Raw genomic sequence first — 21,194 nt, forward strand, 5'->3', positions numbered from 1 at the left:
CCAGCCACCTAACCACCACTTGGATCCAGGCCTCTGGGAGGAGGGAGGGAGGGAAGAGGATGGTCCTCGATGAAACCTGCGCTGGACTGTCCTTCCTCTAGGCGAAGCTGCCCATTTGCCTGGGCTGGGAACCTCCCAGCACCCAGTGCTTCCTGCTTCAGGGCTCATGTCATGACCCTGGCTGGACTGGGCCCTCCTTCTGAGACCTATGTAAGCCTTCAGGCCAAATTCCTGGAGACTGTGAAATAGGGCCCACAGTGGAGGAGGCGGGGGCAAGTTTTCTCCTCAGTTCTGGGAAGTGGTACTTGGAGGGGGGGTGGGAGGGGGCAGAGCTGGGAGAAGGAAGAGGGGTAAAAAAGGCAGACAAAATGCCCATTATACCCAAGCCTGTCGATTTCCTTTTTTCATCTCTTTATCAGTGTTTGTGACTGAGCTTCTTATCAACAGGAAACGCCTGCCTGAGGGGCTGAAGCAGGTCCTGGGGGCTGGACACGGGACGGGACAGGGAATTCTGGGTAGCGCGTCGAGGCTGGGCAGCCAGACCAAGTGGCCTCCCCTTTCCCAGGACCCCGTAAGGTTCTCAGGCTCTTTGCCTTGGCATCTGGTAGATCCTTTGATGTACACAGGAAGACAGCACACCAGATATGCCCCAAGGCCGGAGGATCTACGGGAGGGAGCCCTGGGTGGGGCTCCAGCCCTGCCCCTCTGTGACCAAGGAAGGTCACCAAACAGCCCAAGCTATAAAATGGGAATTGTCTTTGCCCGTAATCTCCACCAGTTCCCCTCCTTTCCAGGCGAAGAGGCCGAGCCACAGGCCAAGGTCCCTGATAACTTAGTAACCTCAACTGGCCCTTGTAAGTCTGTTTCTGCATCTGAGCCCTCAGAGGCTGGTGCGTGTGTCGAGCCTCCGGTCCTGGGACAATGAGGTACTTCGTACAGACCTCCAGATGCAGAAGAGAAGGGAGACTCCAGCACTGACTGACCTCCTACTGTGTGCCAGCTGCTCCAAAAATATCGATGAGACGAGGATCTTGATCTCTCAGATAAGCCTCCCAGGAGAGCAACAGACTGCAGGTCAGATTTCCCACGAGGTGAAGAGTTAAGTGCTGAAAATAAATGCCCATGAGGGATGTCTGGGCCAAGCAATGCTTTATGGGTGGCTGAAAGAAACAGGTTTATCTACCTAAATCTCTTTCTTCAAACCCGCGAAAGACTGAATAGAGAAACAGAAGCTGGTTGTTCTCCTGGTAGGAGAGGTGGGAAGGGTTTGTGCAGAACGGAAGATGGGTTACCTGGCTTCCTGCTCCTTATCCTCTGCCTATCAGTCGCCCTTGAGCAAACCGATTCTGTTTCTGGTGATGCTGATAATAAGGAAATTCCCTTTATTTCCTTGCCCCTGTGTCTCCCTGGACAACCCCACTCTCCCCCTGCCTCACCATTTGCTCCTGCAGCTGGGGATGTAGGTCAGTAAGAGTGGGTGGGTGAGAAAGAACAGAGAAGAGACTCATCCAGACATGACACTCTGCAGGGCAGCAGTGACAACACTTTAACCTGAAAACTGCCTGAAAATAGACTGTGTGTCTATGACATTATGCAAATCATATGCAAAGTCAAAAAGCCCTCTGTCTCTATTTCTAGCAAACTGAATGTGGCCCTGGTGGAAGCAGCTCATTCCAAGAGTCGCCCACCCAGAGTGACGATCGCACAGCTAGCATCAGTCCCAGCTCTGGGAGACTGGATGCAGGACGTGCACCCCCAACTCCACCCCCAGGACAGGGACTCTTAGGCGTGAGGACTTGGCCGTCTCTTGGGCTGTTGAGCTTAAAGTTGGTGAGGATATGGAGGAAAGAGCACCCTCCTTGGAGGCTGGTGCAAGGCAGGACCGAAGGAGGATGGTGTCTTGGAGGGTGGAGAGGAGAGCTGTTGGGAGGCCTTGGCAGGGGAAGGGGTGGCCCTCCACATCAAGGCTCATGCTCCAGGAGTTACGTTCTTCCCCACTGTGGCATGTTATGACACCTATCACCCCTCAGGGAGGGCTTTTACCACACAGGTGGTCCTCTCCCTCTTGGTCTAGATGGGAAATTGGGGCCTAGGGTCCCCTAGGAAGTCAAGGCAAAGCTGCAGAGAAGCAAAGTGAGCAGTAGGTTTTTTTCCTCCAAAGGCAGGGAGGTTCCCTGAGGTCTACTTGTAGGCAGGGGCTTGGATGGGGTGACTTCCCAAGATATCTTCGCAGGAACCCAAGAGCAGTGAGCCAATCTTGCCCCAGAGCCTGCTTAGCGTTCACGTACCCCTTTTTCTGCAATTTCCCCACTGCCCTTTTTCCCACTCTCCAACCATAGCGTGGACATCACGGAGAGTCTGGCAGGCACAGGTAGAGGGAAAAGGCTGCCTTTGCTGGATGCTAGCAACGCTCCTATATTCTCAAAGCTGATCTGAGGCCGGTGCGGAATCCTCTGGGAAGGCACTGTGTTGTGGGGGACCCATGAACCCAGGACAGGAGGCTCTAGGCATGAGCCCACCTTGCGATTGCAAGGGGCCGGCAAGGTCATCTGTGGTGTAAGGTGTACTCTCCCTGTGTTCCCCTAAGAGGGCGTCCGTCTAGCACAAACGCACATTTTCTAGGCTGGTCAGTCCCACGGGCCAGGATCAGCTTTTAGTACCTGCCTTCCCCATGGCATGTCCCCGCCCCGAATTTCCGGGGTGTGAATGGGGTGTGTGTGTGACGTGCTTTCTGAGCCCAGGACAGGGTAGGTTCCCAGGGAAGGGGATCTTCTCATGCGGGAAATGGGGACTGACTCCCGGCAAGACGGGGACCCCATTTGAGAAGGGAAGTGAGAACAAGGAATTGAGGAGGGCGGGTCCAAGCCGCTGGTTCGGACGCAGAAAGCTCTTTGCTAGGTGCGGTGTTCGGGGACAGTCCCTGCAGAACAGCAGGTCAGCGAGCGCACGCACGCTGGCGCCCAGGGGCGGGGAAGGCTGCCCCACCCTGTCGGGAAAGGCCCGCGGTCCCAGCTTGGGGGCAGGAGGCGGCCGCTGGGCAGCCCGCGGCCAGCAGAGGGCGACGTGGCGGGCGCGGCTGGCAGACTGCTCGCAGTCCGAGGTCGGAACTGAGATTTGGGCCCCCGCGGGGATCTGAGCAGGGACGTGAGGAAACTGTGACCTGTGTAAAGGCAAAGCTGGGTATGTATCCTTGGACCCTCTCCAACCCCGACCCCTCTTGTTCTATCTGGACCTCTGCAGTGATTGCCACTGCAGAGACATCGGCCTGGGAAGACTCCGTAGCTCAGGATTTAACCATGGTTTATTGCAGACCTACTGAGTGTCAGGTACGTGCCCAGTGCTCCCACAAACAGTATCTCCAGGTAAGAGAAGTGTAATTTCCACCGTGGAACAGCTTCCAGCACTCAGAAGCATGTGCAGACTGCTCTCAGCAACGCCACCTCCTTCGCTCCCTGGCCATTGGGCCCCCTTCTCTCTACCTGCCCCCTGTCACTCCACTTCCTGCCCCAGGCCTTCTGTTAGGGATTTTCCAGCGTTTGGGGAGCTGCAGCTTTCAGTTTCTGGCAGTGGGGTCTCAGGAGGAGTTTTTCCTAAAACCCAGCAGAGATAAAGTCCTTCAGGAGGGAGATGATTCGTGGACTGGGTGGGTTCCAATGACCAGAGGACTTGCAAACTCTGTCCTAATGATCTGGGAACCCAGCCCTAGTCCGTTTAGCTTTCTGTTTTCACCCACTTTCACTTCCTGGTTGTCCGAGCCTTGCACAATGCTGGGAGACAGGCCTGGAAAGGTGCCACTGTGAGAATGGTGGAAGACACACTTAAAATGCCGGCCTGGGGAGGCTGCCCTGGGTCGTTACAGCAGGAGCAGAAGAGCATTCTTCACTGCCCTGCCTCCGGGTTGAGGACTGCCAGGCCAGTCTTCCCAATCTTGGGGCTGTCCTTGGCCATAGCCTGAGTCCCCACCCCAGCTCCTTATATTCCTCAAGCTTCCCTCCAACCCACTTCCCTGCACCCAGGGGCCAGGGTAATGTGCTCCATACATGAACATACACCCTTGACATTTCCAAAGGCCAAACTTTCTGTGTGTCTCTAGGGCCACTGAATCCTCCTGAGACACACTCTACGGGCCTGACCAGGGTTGTGGGCCTGAAGCAGGGGCCAGTGAGGGAGCTGGAAGCTTCTTGGATGGAGCCAAATTTCTTTTGAGCCTTGAAAGCCCTAGAGGAAGCCGCCCCACAGTCCTGGGGCAGAGAAGAGTATGCCACAGAGAGGGTGAGGGGTTGACTTGTTGGTCAAAAGGCCCAGAGCTGTTTGAGCCCAAGGGTGGCCACTGGCATGGCTTTAAGCAAGAACTGGGGCTTGCAGACTTAGACTGGGAGGTGCTTCAGACATTCCCTGAGTCAAAGTTATTTTCAAACCCACATCTTGAGGCAAATTGCCAGGGGCTGGAGCATAAGGAATAGATGGGACTGAGGAAGTTAGCTCTGATATAGACTGAAACCTGAGAACTGGAGCTAAAGAAGCCTCAGAGGACTTCAGGACCAAATCCTCCCATATGTAGATAAGAAAAAGGTCCTGGCTGGGCATGACGGCTCATGCCTGTAATCCCAGCACTTTGGGAGGCCGAGGTAGGCAGATCACCTGAGGTTGGGAGTTCGAGACTGGCCTGGCCAACATGGAGAAACCCCATCTCTATAAAAAATACAAAATTAGCTGGACATGGTGGCACACGCCTGTAATCCCAGCTACTTGGGAGGCTGAGGCAGGAGAATCATTTGAACCCAGGAGGTGGAGCTTGCAGTGAGCCAAGATCTCACCATTGCACTCTAGCCTGGGCAACAAGAGGAAAACTCTGTGTCAAAAAAGAAAAGGAACTGAGACAGGCCTGAGGATCAGACCTGGGTCTCTTGACACCCACGGACCTTCTGCTTGCCATACTTGACCTCACCATCCTCTCAGTTATTCTGAAAGTCCTGGGCCTTACCCATCTGACCTGCCCCCTCTCCACTGGCCTGTGATCCTGCCACACCCTCAGTAGGACCTCTTAGGTTTTAATGCCCTAATAAGTCAGGTGTCAGCTCTCCCAGGCAGCTGACATTCAGCAAGCTGTGTTCTTGTTGAGGAGAGAGAAAGTCCAAGGCATCATAGAGCTGAGATATAAACCCATGGAGAGAAATGGATGGGCCCTGGCCCTCTGGAGTTTGTGACAGAGACTAAAGCCTGGCAGGGCAGTGTGTGCCGAGGGCTGGACAGGGCCCTGTGCCACCCTAGCAGCTCTGGTGGAGCAGTGGGGTTGACCAAGGGCAGGGGACAAAGTACAGGCCCAAGCTCTGAGTCTGGGACTGGGATTCCCTGGCTTGGCAATCTGACTCTGGAGCCTCTTTTGCATCCTGTCCTGGGAATGGTAGGGGGTGCACCCTGCTGGCCGTAGGGGGTGGGGAGAGAGAGCCAGGCGTCAGAGAGCCTGCTGCTTTGAGCAGGCCAGACGGCAGGGGATCAGATTTCAGCCCAGCTGTATTTTTGGCTGGATGGGCTGGGGCCCAAGCAGGCAGGCGCAGCTGCCCATAGAGGGGCACCCCCTCCCCAGCACACACCACTTCATACTACCCAGATAGGACACCATCCACTCCCCACCCCCCACCCCGCTGCGTGCCAAGAGGAGTTAGGCGCTCCTGCGCTACTGAATCACTTTGGGCTTCTCTGGACTGTTGCTAATTTTCTGTAGCGTCTTCTTGATCCGAAGTGCGGTGAGTCGGGCAGAGGGGTTCGGGTACCAACACTCCCGCATCATCTGAGCTAGGCCTGAGAGGACCTGGGGGTCAGGAGAGAGACACAGAGGAGAGGAGGCAGGGATATGGGTCAGAGAAGATGGGAAGAAGGAGGTGAGGAGGATGGCCAGTAATGGGGAGACAAAAGCAGGAGAAAAAGGGTGAGAGGAGGGAGATGAGAGCATTGGAAAGACAAGCAGTGAGAGGGAGAACAGAGGATGACAAAAAATCAGAAATGGAAGAGGAAGGGAGGAGAGTGAGAAAAGAATGGAGAAAGGCAAGGGGGACAGAAAGAGAGAACTCAAATCTTCAGGAGCACTCAAGCTCCCTTGGCAGTGTCTGTGAAACACCTTACCTCCACCCCTACCTCTGCCTAGATTCACGCAAAGGAGCAGAATCTGTAAGCCTGGCGGCTCCCGCATCCCCATCCACAGCCTAAGGCTCTAGTGCAGAGGGCAGCCCCTCCCAGTCCCTCCACTAGCCATGGCTGGGCCCAGTGGACTATGGAAGTTTGAGCAGTGGGAACGGCCCTAAAAATGCATGTGTCCAGGCAGCAACGCATCCCAGGAAGCTCATCAGCCCATCCCAGGGCCTAGGATGAGCCGGCCTCACTTCCAGCTCCTGAAAGAGTGTATGTGTGTGTGTACAGGAACGCATACCTGTGGCTTTTTGTGGATATGTATGTTGTACAGAAATGTATGTTTATGTATACATACATGTATCATGTATATAATATATTCATTCTTTCCATAAATATTAGCACTCATTGTGAGCCAGGTACTTTGATAGGTAACAGGGATATAAGGGTGAGCAAAAGACACGTCCTTTGTCCTCATGGAGCCAACAGTCTGGCATATATGTGCATGTGTATATATCTGTGACTGCATGTTCAGAAGGATATGTATGCTTGTATGTGTTGACAGACGTGTATGTGTCTTTGTATAAGCATGTGAAGTGTTTGTTTTGAGAAAAAAACGAAGGCAAACAACAGCAACAAAAATATCACAGCGGCCAGGTGTGGAGGCTCACACCTATAATCCCAACACTTTGGGAGGCTGAGGCAGGAGGATCACTTGAGCCCAAGAGTTTGAGATAAGCCTGAGCAATATAAAAGTCCTTGTCTCAACAAAAAAAAATTAAAAATCAGCAAGGTGTGGTGGTGTGCACTACACCTCGCTACTGGAGAGGCTGAGGCAGGAGGACTGGTTGAGCCCGAGAGTTTGAGGTTACAGTGAGCTGTGCTTGTGCCACCGTACTCCAGCCTGGGCGACAGGAGCAAACAAAACCCTGTCTCTAAAACACACACACACAGCCGCAGAGAGCCTCTGACTTTTCACAGGGAAGGTGAAGTTTCTTAAAATCCCAGAATGACCAGAGGTCCCTGGGGACGGGGAGCATGGGCCAGGGTTGAAAGAGGGAGTACTTAGAGAAGTGCCCTAACCAGGACACCCAGCGTCTATCTGAGATGAAGCAGAGGCCTCAGACACAGCTTCCCGGGCCCAGAAATCCCTGCTGTGATCCACCACCCCACGCCATCCTAGTCCCAGCAGAAGCCTCACCGGGTCTGCAGCCAGCCGGTTAGGGATGGTGGGAGTCTGCTGGTCCACACACACCACCTTCTTCATGTCCTCAAAGCTGGGGTCATTGGGCACCACATCATAGAAGGGTGGTCTATAGTCCTCCACGATGCCTGGAAATAAAGGATGGATGAGACAATCACTCGGAACCCCAAGGAGGCCCAGTACCACCCAGAGGAGAACCTTGCCCACCCTCCATCCCAAGGGCCAGAAACCAGTGGCCTGGGCATGCTACCACTGAGAAGAACACTATAATGTAATAAATGTGTTTTTTGGGTTTTTTTTAGATGGAATTTCACTCTTATTGCCCAAGCTAGAGTGCAATGGCACAATCTCAGCTCACTGTAACCTCTGCCTCCTGGGTTCAAGCGATTCTCCTGCCTCAGCCTCCTGAGTGGCAGGGATTACAGGTGTGTGCCACCACATCTGGCTAATTTTTTGTATTTTTAGTAGAAACGGGGTTTCACCATGTTAGCCAGGCTGGTCTCAAACTCCTAACCTCAGGTGATCTGCCCGCCTCAGCCTCCCAAAGTGCAGGGATTACAGGTGTGAGCCACCATGTCCGGCCATAAATGTATATCTAACTAGTATTAATGACCGCCATTTGTTTTGCACTTGGCGTGTGCCAGGCATCATGCTGTAAACACTTTACATGCATCATCCTGTTTGTCCTCACCACAGCCCTGTGGGGTGGGGACTTGTATTACCTCCATTTCACAGATGAAGAAACTGATGCTCAGAGAAGTGGGCCCAAGGCCCCACAGCAGAGGCAAAACTCAAACCCATCTGGGATTCCTAGGCCAGTCTTGTTCCAGTCTTGCCTCAGCTCCCTTCCACCCCGTGCCCGGGACCGCACCCAGGCCCCAACTATCACACATGCCAGATAATAATAACACCAAATGTTTACTGAGCACTGTGTGCCAGGTGCTGTCCTAAGATCTCTGCATGAAATCCTCACAGCAGCCCTATGAGGTAAGTCATACTATTAGCTCCACTTTATACGCCAAGAAAGTAAGGCCAGAGAGTTGAAGAAACTTGTCTAAGACCAACAGATAGTAAGTGACAGGGATAGGACTTAAGCACAGAAAGTCTAACACCAAAGTATGTGCTCTTGACCTCCGAGCTGCGCTTATTTTTACCCAGGTCCACGTAACATCACCACGGCCTCTGCTGACCCCTGCAGCCAGCACTGGCCCCCTCCTCTTGGTTTCCCAAGTTCACAGTCTTTAGTAGGAGCTTTCTGAAAATAATGCCTGTGGAGCTGCAGGCATCCCCGTGCCCCATCCTGTTTCCCAGCCCGAGGCTGCAGGCCATGGCCACACAGGCTACAACCTCGATACAGCCTTCGCCAGCTGTTCTCCCCATGGCCAGCTTCCAGGCCGGCCCCTGTGCCGCTCGCGCCCTAATCAGTGCTGCACAGAGGCCTGAGTGTGTCTAATGGGCCTTTAATCAGTGGCGGGGCTGACACCAGATTACAGTGTTTATAATGTGCCGCAATTCCGTGTGGGGCTGACAGAGCTTCCCCCTCCACCCCAGGAGCCTGCAGGCAGCGTCCTCCCAGCCTTTCCTTTCTGGCCTGCCGCCTGGTCCAAGGGGCCTTGGCTTCTTCCAGGTTCCCCTTTCCCCCGACTCCAGCCTCCTTAGAGCCCACTCTGGCAGTTCATGCCCAGAGTCTTAAGGAATCTAGGCTGGGTGCGATGGCTCATGCCTGTAATCCCAGCACTTTGGGAGGCTGTGGCAGGTGGATCACCTGAGGTCAGGAGTTCAAGACCAGCCTGACCAACATGCAGAAACCCTGTCTCTACTAAAAATACAAAATTAGCTGGGCGTGGTGGCACATGCCTGTAATCCCAGCTACTCGGGAGGCTGAGGCAGGAGAATCGCTTGAATCTGGGAGGTAGAGGTTGCAGTGAGCCAAGATCGCACCATTGCACTCCAGCCTGGGCAACAAAAGTGAATCTCCACCTCAAAAAAAAAAAGGAATCTAAGCCCCTTGTGAGTCTCCCCAAGGGACTGGTGACACCACAGCCTCTGTTTTCAGTTGATGACCACTGAGGACAAATGAAGTCTGGCATGGGGCTGGCTCCTGGTAGATGCTCAGGAAATGAGGACATCCTTGTCCCCAAGAAGCAGGGCTCCAGCCATATGCTGAGGATTGTCCCCAACCTGTCAGGACTCCTGGAAGTCTCTTACCATGGACAGCCTCCTCAAAGGTTGACAATACTCCCACCAGTCTGCACAACCCACCCATCCTCCACCCACCCCAGGGCTGAGAGAGCACCGAACACAGGGCTGACCAGGGCAGGTCCCCCTACTGGCCAAAACCCTCTAAGTCAGAGTACCCTGTGGCAACCCACAGTAACAACAAGGCCGCAATCAGCAGGCAGTGCGGGCACTCAAGTACATGCATTGTGAGCCTGAGGAAATCAAGGGCCAGAGAGGTTAAGTGCACACGGTGAGGATGAGCACTGGCCCTGGGCCAGACTGCCCTTGATGCTGCCTCAAGCCAGCTGTCATTCTGTGCCCCCATCATTCAACTGTAAAATGGGCACAATACAATGTCAGGAACTTATTCTATCTACAACAATAACGGCCACTAATATTTAGCTCTAGATATTGTTCTTAATACTTAGATTATCTCAACAACTGGAAGTTATTTTTATTCTCATTTTATTTATTTATTTATTTATTTTTGAGACAGGGTCTCACTCTGTCACCCAGACTGGAGTGCAGTGGCATGATCTCGGCTCACTGCAATCTCTGCCTCCGGGGTTCAAGTGATTCTCCTGCCTCAGCCTCCTGAATAGCTGAGATTACAGGCATGCACCACCACACCTAGCTAATTTTTGTATTTTTAGTACAGACGGGGGTTTCACCATGTTGACCAGGCTGGTCCCGAACTCCTGACCTCAGGTGACCTGCCCACCTCGGCCTCCCAAAGTCCTGGGATTACAGGTGTGAGCCACCACACCTGGCCTTATTTTCATTTTACAAATGAGGAAACTGAGGCACAGAGAGGTCAAGTAACCTGTCCACAGACATGGCAAAATCAGGAATAGAACCCAGGAAGTCTGATTCCAAGCCTATGCTCTTAGCCACTAAGCAATACCACTGCCTTGCCCATACCAAAGAATTAAATAAGCCAGGCACCGTGGCTCACGCCTGTAATCCCAACACTTTGGGAGGCTGAGGAGGGCGAATCACCTGAGGTCAGGAGCTCAAGACCAGCCTGGCCAACATGGTGAAACCCTGTCTCTATTAAAAATATTAAAAAATTATCCAGGCATGGTGGTGGGTGCCTGTAATCCTAGCTACTCAGGAGGCTGAGGCAGGAGAATTGCTTGAACCCAGGAGACAGAGGTTGCAGTGAGCCAACTCGGTGCCACTGCATTCCAGTTTCAGTGACAGAGTGAGACTCCATCTCAGAAAAAAAGAATTAAATAAGATAATACATGTAAAGATATAGCATGGCATCTGGCACATATTTAAGCTTAATCAATATTAGCTGCTATTAATATTTCTGTTATTACCTACTCAAGATTTCACAGACAGACTCACAGACTCCATTCTTTTTTAAGGTTTATACCTTAAGAGGTCACTCAGCTGAACTAGCCAGTAGGCAGCATGCAAGGGGTGCCAGGAGGTCTGGCTGTAAACATCCCAGGCCATGGGCACTGGCCATAGCAGGCAGCCGATTGCCCTTTTCCTACCCTGTGCAGGGTGGGCCCTCACCGTTCACGATGGTCCGGCGGGTGATCTCCCACAGCACCAGGCCAAAGGCCCAGATGTCAGTCCACTTGTAGGACTCAAAGCAGTCCGTGCGGATCCTCTCGTCTAGCACCTCAGGCGCCATGTACCGCTTGGTGCCCACTCTCGGGTTATTGCCGATGTCCAGATAATCGCTGCCCTGTGAGTGCATCACGGCCAGGCCTGTGGGGATGAGGCCTGTCACTCCTGCCCCTCTCCTGAGCCTGGGGTCCAGGGGGCAGGCAAGGTGGGGACTGGGAGAAACAGTGGAACAGAGAGGGGCAGGCAGATGGGGACCCGCAGGGAGATGGGCTGGAAGACAGTGGCCACAGAGAGAACCACCGCCCCAGGTACTCTTGGCTTGTGCAGCACTCTCTAGGTTCCCAAGAACCCAGCAAGATGTGAGTGGGCAAGGCAGGCATTATGATGCCCACTTCACGGAGCAGACCCGGAGGCTGATGACGGGGAGAGATGCAGTTGGCGAAGCCAGGAAGAGAACCCCGTTCCCGGCTCCTGCCTCCTTTCTCCCAACTCCTGGAGCCAGGACGGTATGGTGGAAGGAGTCTGGGTTTGAAAAGGGTGTTCAGACAACTCGTGGGGTCTTGTAGAGGAGAACTGAGACAACACGCACCGATAAGTTTTCAAGCGCCAATCATGGTCACCGCCATGGTCACAGGCAAAGGCGAGGAGAGCGCGCGGGCCCCGCCCACCTGCGAAGGACCCGCCCCTGCCCCGCCCGGCTCACCCAGGTCGGCGATGCAACACTGCAGGTTGCTCTTGACCAGCACGTTGCGGCTCTTGAAGTCGCGGTGGGCGATGGCCGGTTTGCCCTGTGTACCGAAGATCTCCACGTGCAGGTGCGCCAGGCCGCAGGCCGCGGACGTAGCTAACCTCAGAGCCAGATGGGGCTCCAGCGTCTGTCTCTGCAGGAAGTCGTAGAGAGAGCCGTGCTCGTGGTAGTGAGTGATGAGCCACAGCTGCGTGCTGGAGTTGCGGGAGGTCATGTCCGAGGCGATGAAGCCTGTGCGCAGAAGGGTCGGGTGACTCAGCTAAGGGGCTGGGGCAGAGGGAGGCTGGAGTGGTCAGAGTCAGGGTGGGGTTGGGGGAGAGGGAATTGGCTGGGTCACTGCTAAGCTAGGTGGGGTGGGGGGTTGATGTGGCTTAGGTCAGAGACACAGCTGGGGTCAGAGGTTGGGTCTGGACCTGGCACAGTGGCTTACACCTGTAATCCCAACACTTTAGGAGGCCAAGGCAGGAGGATTGCTTGAGCCCAGGAATTTGAGACCAGCTTGGGCAACACAGGAAGACCTCATCTCTAAAAAAAAAAAAAAAGTTAGCTGGGCATGATGGCACATGCCTGTGGTCCCAGCTACTCAGGAGGCTGAAGTGGGAGGATTGCTTGAGCTCAAGAGATTGAGGCTGCAGTGAGACTGAGTCACTGCATTCCAGCCTGGGTGACAGAGCAAGACCCTGTCTCAAAAAAAATAAAAATAAAAAAAGGCCAGTTGTGGTGGCTCATGCCTGTAATCCCAGCACTTTGGGAAGTCGAGATGGGCAGATCATAAGGTCAAGAAATCAAGACCTTCCTGGCTAAGAGGGTGAAACCATGTCTCTACTAAAAATACAAAATTTAGCTGGGCGTGGTGGTGAGTGCCTATAGTCTCAGCTACTTGGGAGGCTGAGACAGGAGAATCGATTGAACCTGGGAGGTGGAGGTTGCAGTGAGCCGAGATCATGCCACTACACTCCAGCCGGGCAACAGAGCAAGACTCCATCTCAAAAAAAAAAAAAAAAAAAAAAGAGGTTGGGGCTGCAGGTGGGCTGGGAGTCCTTCAGGGTTCTGCTGATGTCTGGAGGTCTGGGAACTCCAGCCCAGGAGAATGAAGCCCTGGGCCTTGCACAGCCGGCCCTCCCCTTGCCTAGGATGTTGTCGTGTCTGAGTAGCACTGTGTTGTAGATCTCGGTCTCCCGGAACCAGGACTGTTCATCCCTTGAGGAGAAGATCTTGACGGCCACACTCTCACCATGCCACAAGCCCCGCCACACCTCACCATAGCGGCCTTTTCCTGTTGGCCAGAGGGGAAGGTGAGGGTCACACACTGGGCACACAGAGTCCCGGAAGAGTCACCCATCTTAATGATGTGCTACCTCCCTCCCCCACCTCCCCTACCAAAACCCCGACCCTTGGATTTAACTTAACCCAGACCCAGCGACAGGCCATCCCCAGCTGCCTCTCATTCCACCCTGGCTCCTGCAGAAAGAAGAACCTCTCCCTGGCCCATCTCCAGCCCACTCCCTGCCCAGCAGAATTCCAATTCTGACCCAGGCCTGGCACTGCCTGCTATCCCGGAAGCAAGAGCTCCCTCACCCCTCCAGACTCATGGGAGCCCTTGGTCCTCATCCACCAGGCTCACCCACTGCTCACCCACACACTCCACCAGGGCAACCTGTCGTGCCACTGTCCTCTGCACCAGGAAGGGGAGCCCCGAGCCACTCCCTGTGGTGCAGTCACTGTCCAGGAGGTCCTGGGGGTACGGAGAGACCACTGAGAGGCTGCCCCCACCAGCCGCAGCCCCATTCTCCATCCTTGACCTGGGAGCTGCTGCTGGGTCACTGCAAGCTCCTCACTCACCCAGCTCCCCACCGGCTCTAATCTCTGGGTGACTTCTCTGATTCTGCAGTTCCTATCTGCCCCCCTCCACCCTGTGTCCCAGGTCCCAGGGCCATACCCCCAGCATGCTGTCCTCCTGCTCAGGCGCTTTCAGGATGAGACTGGACTCTCCCAGCTCGCTGTGCAGGCAGCGCTGCTTCTCCTGCCTCCGCCGGACATGCCACAGGCCCAGGACACCCAGGGCCACCAGGACCATCAAGGCCAGCACGGGGCCCAGGATCAGGGGCAGCTGGCTGTCTGTTCCCGGCTGCTCTGAAGGAGTTTGGGTGGCTAGGGGAGAGGGACACTGAGGCTCAGCTTCCACTAGGTCAGCTCCCCCTACCTCGGGCCAGACCACTCTGCCAGTTAGATCCCAGAGTTCTGCCCCCCACCCCCCGCTCCTTTATTGGCCAGAGCATGAGAGGAAAGAAGGGCAGGAAGGGCAGGGGCCGAGAAGACGGGGAGAGAGTGCTGGGGCAGCTGGACGTACCCTCCAGCACCAGGGACACGTTGTGGTTGCAGAGGTGGCTGTCGCAGCAGTAGTGGTTGACAAACTCGGTGGGGCGCCCCCGGCAGAGCTCCCTGTGCAAGTTCCCGCAGCCCCGATGTTCCTGGGGGTGCCTGCCCTCCTCCCGCACCAGCACCACTGTGCACCAGGCCCCCTGGCAGGTAGGCCCCCTGCAGTGTGGGTTCTTACACGTGCAGGTCACCAGCGGGCCCCGAGAGGGCTTCACAGGGTTGCCTGGAAGACACACTGGAAGCTCAGGCACTCTGGGCCCAGCTCCCCCAGGCTGAGCCCCACATCCATTTCTGTCCCACTGACCCTCTCATCTGACCCTTCAGACAAACCCCTCGAAGCTTTGGTCCCTTGTTTCCATCCTCAGTCATACTTCCTTCCCTCAGAGCCCTACCCTCGGGGCAGCTGACACTCTGGAAGCAGGCTTCTGTCCCCTCCTGGCTCCTAGGTCCACCCCTCCCAGTTCTAGGCTGCGCTGGGCCCCCAGCCCCAGCCCTGAGAGCTCTTCCAAGCGTGGCCTGCCAACACCCAATCTTCCTCCACCCCACATATAGGCTCCCCGCCTGGCCTGACAGAGCCAGCCTGCAGGTCTGGACCAAGAGGAGAGCAAAGGAGGGCTGGGGTGGCTGGGGCTGAGTCTGATGGAGCCTCACTGTCCCCCACCCTCCAGTCAAGCTCCTAAGTTCTCCCTAGCTTCTCAAGTTCAGCCCCAGCCAGAGTTGATCTGGGCCCAGATAGCCCTTTCTCTATCCAGGTTCCTGTTTCCTAACTGCTCCCTCAGTACTCACCCTGGGCCACCAAGGCCATCAGTAGCATCAGAAGGTGTCTCCTGGGAGATCCCAAGGTCATGGTCCCTGCAGAGAGGAGCAAGAGAAGTGGAGTAACAGCTGCAATGTGACAGCCGCCGGCCGTGGCTCCCTCCCACCCAGAGGAAATCACAGAGAGTTTTTTTTGGAGGGGAGGCAGGGAGGCCGCCTCCCTACTCCCTGACGCCTGGCTTTGGGGCGGGGCCTGCAGGGGAAGTCCTGGTTCACTTCCCCATGGAAACCATCCTGTTAGAGGTGAAGGGTGGGGAGCCATGTTTAAGTGACTGAGAACTTGGGGGAACCCTAGCTCTGCACCCCTGCTGCAGAGCTCAGACTGGAGGCAGGTTGGGAGGGCCTCAGGGAGCACCAAGTTGGGGTAGAAGGAGCATCTCTCCAGCAGCTCCCCTTCTCTTCTGTGTCCCTTGCCCACCCCCTCACAGCCTCCACCCCTGCCTACCCTTTCCCAGTGCCCCCCCAGCCCTGGCTGCCTCAAACATAAACAGGCTCCTGTCTTCACTTCCTGCCATTCAGGGTCCCGCCAAGCCAGGAACAGGAATCAAGATTGTTTAGATTGGGGTCTGGATAGACCAGACAGGAGTCACGCACAGCAGTGAACTGAGGGCATATTTTCGGGGTGGGCTGCAGCAGCCACAAGGTCTGGAGGGGCTACTTAAATACTAGTTCCCTGCTTCCCTTAGTTGCTTGTGCCTGGGACACCCACATGACAGAATTCTAGGTGGACATCTTGTGAATCACAAATTCCAGCTCTTTGTTTTCACAGAAGAGTGGATTAAGGCCCATACAGGGAAGAAGACTTGTCCCGGGTCAGACAGGACTCAGTGGCACCAGCAGGAGTACAACCCAGGTTTCCAGACTCCTAGTCCAGTGCTCTTTCTGCTCCATCCCTGCCCAGTGCTGGCAGCCCATGTCTGAGCCCTCGGGGTTGTGAGGACCACACAAAGCTTGGACGGCGCAGGGTCACACCACGTGTAGAGGAACCTCTCTGCAGCCTCACCAGAGCATAAGCTCTCTGAACCGTTCCCTGGCCCCCTTCTCTCTCCTTGCCATCTAGGAAAGGGTGGGGGAGGCCCAGTGATGTGGCAGGGGAAGTGAAACACACTTAGACACTGAATGTTTGACCTTCTATGGCTGATTAGGGTTGAATTTTCCAGAAGTTTGGTGGAGAGTGTTGCGGGGAGTAGTTCTGGTCTAGGATAGTCCCCAATCCAGGTCCCACACCAACTAGTGCTTCTGAAGCCACCCAGTCTTCATTTCTCCGAGGTTTAGAACTGGAAGACATGGGCTAAAGCTGCAGCAAGAAGGACCCTGGTCAGACAGCAGCAAGAACTTTCTGAATGGCGGAGTGTGTGCAGGTGTGTGTGTCTGGGGACTGGATCCTCAGGCAGGGCACGAGGGAGGGAGACTGTCCTTTGGCATGACATGGTGAGGCTGGTAGGGCTGGGCATATGGCCACAGAGGCTTCAGAAGGCCCATAGTTTACGAATGGTGCCAAATGAAGACCCAAGATGCTGAGGCACCAAGGGCAGTATGGCTGGGGGTGGGGTGGGGGGGCTTCTTGGGGCTCTCTAGCTGGTGGCAGCTCCGGCCTTCCTGCCTGGGCTTCCTCTGCCCCAGAGGCCCAGGCTGGGAAAGGAAACAGAGCCCTGGGCTGCTGCAGCTGTGTCCCCAGCCTCTGCCTGACCTCCTGCCTCTTGCCCCTCCCGCAGCCAGTGAGGACTCTGGTGAGGTGGGATGGGATGGAGAGAGCGCCCCAGAGGAGCTGAGTCTGTTCACTGGCGTGCTAGCAGCAAGCCATCCCTGGCAGCCTGTGCTAGCCCAGGAAGCTGCAAAGGAGAGGGTTTGAGGTGGGAAGAAAAAAGTGTCTAGCAATAAGGCTAAAATCCGGCATCCCTCTAGGACCGTCTGTCCGTACCTCTGCTTCTCTCATGACCACCCTCCTCTACATTATCACACATCAGAATCACCTGAAGTTCTCAATTAGAAAAGCACATTCACTGGTCTCATCCTCACTCCAGATTCTGATTGAGTCCTGGAACCAGCAAGAAACACACACTTTTTAAAAAGTTCCCCAGGGAGTTCTGCTCCATTTATGTGGGCACCACTCTCTGAGAAACGGATCCTGCACAACGCGCAGTCTGGTTCCTCTGCTTTCATTTTGCTGTGCAGGGCCCTGCTGGGTGAGTGGGAGTGGGATGCAGAGGGAGGGGACACTCACTCCCACCCAGGAACCTCCCCATCTCCTAGAGGAGAAGGGACAGCTGAGGCTAAACACCAAAGCCAGGACTTGGTGGCACTGTGGAGTGAGGCTTGGCTGCGTCTGCAGAACCCATCTATGGTCTAATCCTGGGAATGTGATGGAGTCAAACTGGGACTGTCCAATGTTTAACTGGGCCCAGTGTGAGGTCAAGTACAGGAGGATGCTGAGTCCTGACCAGTCCAAACTCAGAGCTGACCCTGTGCAATTTGCCCTGACACCTGACCGTAGCACAAACAGACTCCTGGGGTCTGGCGGGATCCTTTCACTTCTAAGCAAAACTTTGAGAAAAATCTCCTGCTGACAGAAGCATCACTGTTTTTGGCCAGAAATTACAAACGTTAAACTAATTTCAAACATTAGCTAAACACCATGAAATAATAATAACTGTTAACCTTCTCTGAATATTAATTATAGCTAAGTACTGAACTTTAATGGTTTATCTGATTTAATCATTGCAACAATCCAATGGGGAAAACTGAGGCTCAAAGATGTTAAGTCTCTCGCCTGTAGTCAGCAAGCGTGTCTTAATAAACTTAAATTGCTGATAATAAAACCTTCCTTGGTCGTTGTTATTCCTCCAATTGTTTGGAGTTAGAAGAATCCCTCGAAGGAAGAAAAAGACGTGGGTTTTGGTGGACATGAACAAATTGCCCACTGCTGTTATTGTTATTAATGGATGCCCTACTCAGATTTGTTTAAATGCAGACAGTGTTTTTGTTTGTTTTTAATTTTTCTTGAGACAGGGTCCTTCTCAGTCGCCCAGGCTGGACTGCAATGGTATAATCATAGCTCACTGCAGCCTTGAACTCCTGGGCTCAAGTGATCCTTCTACCTCAGCCTCCCAAGTAGCTAGGACCACAGGGGCGCAGCACCATGCCCAGTTAATTTTTTAATTTTTAGTAGAGACAGGGTCTCACTATGTTGCCCCAGGCAACAAAGATGGTGTTGCTGCCTAGAAATCATCTGTTTGCCATAGGCTTAGTCAAAGTTTGAGCCTCAGGTGGGGAGAGCCAGAGTAGTGGTATGCCTGAAAGTTGCTTATCCACCTTTTTCTCCCCAGCACACCTGAAGGACCCACTCCCATCAACGGCAGTGGCTCAGCACAGCAGTGATTGTCACAGGGCTAGAGAAGCGCCGTGTCAAGCACAAGCTTCTGGGCTCACTCTGCACTTCAGTAGACCTTATCCCAAAAGCAGAGGACCAGACCCCGCTGCTCATATTGGGTTGCCTCACAATTCCTCCATGTGATTTATTAGCCCCTGACAGCAGGGTGATGCAGCAGAACAAGCCTGGAGTTTCAGGTCTCAGGCAGACCACGGAGGCAGCACAGTATAGCACAGAGGTTAGGGTGTGGGCTCTGGATCATGGAGACCGAGGTTCAAGTCCTGCCTTTGCCACTTAGAGGTATGAGATTTGAGACAAGTTACTTAAACTTTCTGAGGCTTAGGCTTCCCATCATATGTAAAATGGGAACAATAACAGTGTTATCTCATAGGTAAAATGTAGTAAAATTATTTAGCAGAGTACTAAGTAGTACACAGTAAGCACTTAAATGTTATCAAGACCCCAACCATGCCATTTACACTACCCAAGGAGCTTTGGAGAAGTTATTCAAGTCTGTTTCCTTTTCTGTAGGAAGGGTATAGTAACCCTTCTTCCACTAGGTTGTGGCCAGGATTACATGAGAAAAAACATATCTAAGTGTTTACATAGTAAGTAATCAATCAATGGTAGCTATTTGTAACAAACCAATGAAATGGGAGGACAGGCGAGAGGACAGGTATTAGGACAGACCCTGACTCAGCCAGCAGGTGCCCATCAACAGAGAGGGTGAGAGCAATTGTCCATGATGCTCCCATCCTTGGAGAAGGAAAGAGGAGCTGAGGCAGCCAGCCCAGCCATGGGTTTTGCGGCACTGGCCTCCAGGACTGGTGGAAAATCTGGGGTCCCAGCTTGGAGGGAGACTGGGATCGCCTTTGGCCGGGATCCTGAAGGAAGGCCGTGGCATGAAGATGACCTGAGGATGCAGGGCTGGGGTGAGGCTCGTGGGTTGGAGTGACAGTGTCAGATTCCTGAAGCAACAGCTGCAAGGGCTTGTCTGGGAAAGGTGAGCTCTGCGGGGAGGCTCAGCAGCTGTGGAAGCGGGCATTCACTCCAGGTCCACCCAGCGGCCTGGCAGGACGTGTGATCCCTTCTATGTGCGTAGAGCAAGACATGAATCCCTCTGCCCATTTTATGGAGAGGGTAGGAGAACAGAGAAGTGAAGTGCCTGACGCCAGGTCACTCGACTAGAGCCAAGTTTCTGATCTCCAGTCCGGTCTCGTCCAGCTCCCTCCAAGTCTCAGGTAGGGTCACCGGCAGCTGTGCGCGGTCAGCCAGGGGCAGCTTGCGTTCCTGATGATCTGGGACTGATCCTACCGCGACCACTCTGCGGGGACTCGGGTCCGCCCGAAGGAAGGGCCCACGGAAGCGGGGCTGAGGCCGCCCGCCACCCGGTCCCGCCTGCGGACCTCGACTCACCTCTGGGCCCGCTCTGCGGGTGGCGGGGCGCGAGCCTGCGGCCGGCCGGGGCCACCTCCCCTCCACCGCGCGGCCGCGGTTGCACGGCGAAAGCTGGACGGCGGGCCGGGTCCGGGCGCGGCCACGGACGGGGCTGGAGCCGGGGAGGGGCTCGCTCGGCGCGGCTGGCGCGGCGGCCTCCCGGGACTGGGAAGGGGGCTGGAGCAAAAATGTTTCTTATTCCAGCGTCTTCCTGCCTGGCCCGGCTCCACCGCTCCCTCCTAATAAACCGTTTCCTTATTGCCCAACTCGCTGACTGGCCGCCGCTCGCCCCTCGCTGGGGCTGCAGGACCAGGACCCTCCCCCGCGCCGCTCCCAGCCCCCCAGCGCGGCCGCCCCTCCCAGCCGCCCGCAGCTCCTGGATCCGCTGACCCGCGCCCGGAGCCAAGCCTCCCACATCCGCCTCCCCGAGGGGGCGGGCCTTGGACTCGGTCCGTGAGGGTCCTGTGGGGGTCCCGTGGGGTCTGGCCCACAGCTGTGGGAGCCAGAGCCAAGACTGTAGGCAACGTCTGGCGGCCGGAGTAGTGGGTGGGAGTAGAGGGCGGTCGACTCACAGCAGACGAGGGGCCGCCTGGAATCGGGGCCCGAGGAAGGGGCCACCACGGAAGGGACAGGCGGGGGTGGGACAGGGAGGGACACTACCTGTCCTTACCCCACCCTCAGCCCGGGGCCCTCGGTCTAGGAGGCTCGGAGCACTGGGCGCTGAGTTTCGAGCCAGCAAAAGTCCAGATAAATTTTGGCTCCGCTCTCAAGAACTCCCTACTTGGCCCAAATCCTTCAGTCTCCTCCCTCAGGCCCCTTCATCCCCCATTTGTCCCCTCCTCTCTTCAGCAGCCTCTCCCCATTGGTGCTCAGCACAGGGGTATACAGGCCCAGAGGGACGGCCTTGGGTTAGCCCTGAGGATGGTTGGTGCCCTTCTTTGCTGCTGTGCAGCTGGGTGACAAAGACACCCCTGCTCCCCCAGGGACGTCAGAATGAAGGAACACACCAGGAGCTGCCTTGGACCTTCCCCTTCCAGGCGGGGCCCCCACCCCAGCAAATGGAGCTTTAGATAGAGGTGGGGAACTGGACCTCTCTGGAATGCTGCTGACACAAGGCAGCTGGGGAGGGAAGCAGAACGGCTTCACACTGGCCGGGGAGGGGGACACAGACTCTTCCTCCTGGCTCCCCTGCACGGGCTGGGAGCACTGTCCTCACTGCCCTGCTTTGCTGCAACTATCTGAGCACCTGCAGGACCCTGGCCTTAGTCCTAGCCTCCTGGTTATCCACAGGGACTCTGAAGTCAAACTAC

The 21,194-nt window shown here is 55.2% G+C and overlaps 1 protein-coding gene across 3 annotated transcripts; it reads right to left on the reverse strand.

The window, feature by feature from the left end:
• Nucleotides 1-3,283: 3,283 nt before the first annotated feature.
• ACVRL1 (activin A receptor like type 1) lies at nucleotides 3,284-20,635 on the reverse strand. 3 transcript variants are annotated; one of them, XM_032293480.1, is made up of 11 exons: nucleotides 20,555-20,635; nucleotides 19,864-20,061; nucleotides 15,048-15,113; nucleotides 14,233-14,484; nucleotides 13,822-14,033; nucleotides 13,518-13,617; nucleotides 13,012-13,158; nucleotides 11,838-12,113; nucleotides 11,078-11,275; nucleotides 7,328-7,458; nucleotides 5,004-5,812 (listed from the first exon to the last, which is right to left on the reverse strand). In XM_032293480.1, the coding sequence occupies exons 3-11, from the start codon at nucleotides 15,106-15,108 to the stop codon at nucleotides 5,678-5,680; spliced, it is 1,512 nt and encodes a 503-aa protein (XP_032149371.1). In that variant the 5' UTR covers nucleotides 15,109-15,113; nucleotides 19,864-20,061; nucleotides 20,555-20,635; the 3' UTR covers nucleotides 5,004-5,677. The 3 variants fall into 3 exon arrangements, with proteins under 3 accessions (XP_032149354.1, XP_032149371.1, XP_032149360.1); XM_032293469.1 differs by lacking the exon at nucleotides 20,555-20,635 and having other exon boundaries at nucleotides 19,864-20,199; XM_032293463.1 differs by lacking the exons at nucleotides 19,864-20,061; nucleotides 20,555-20,635 and having other exon boundaries at nucleotides 3,284-5,812; nucleotides 15,048-15,465.
• Nucleotides 20,636-21,194: the final 559 nt, after the last annotated feature.

The sequence above is a fragment of the Sapajus apella genome, unplaced genomic scaffold (assembly GCF_009761245.1).
Source record: "Sapajus apella isolate SASKATOON/1434 unplaced genomic scaffold, GSC_monkey_1.0 scaffold2, whole genome shotgun sequence".
In the NCBI taxonomy this organism is placed as follows: Eukaryota; Metazoa; Chordata; class Mammalia; order Primates; family Cebidae; genus Sapajus; species Sapajus apella.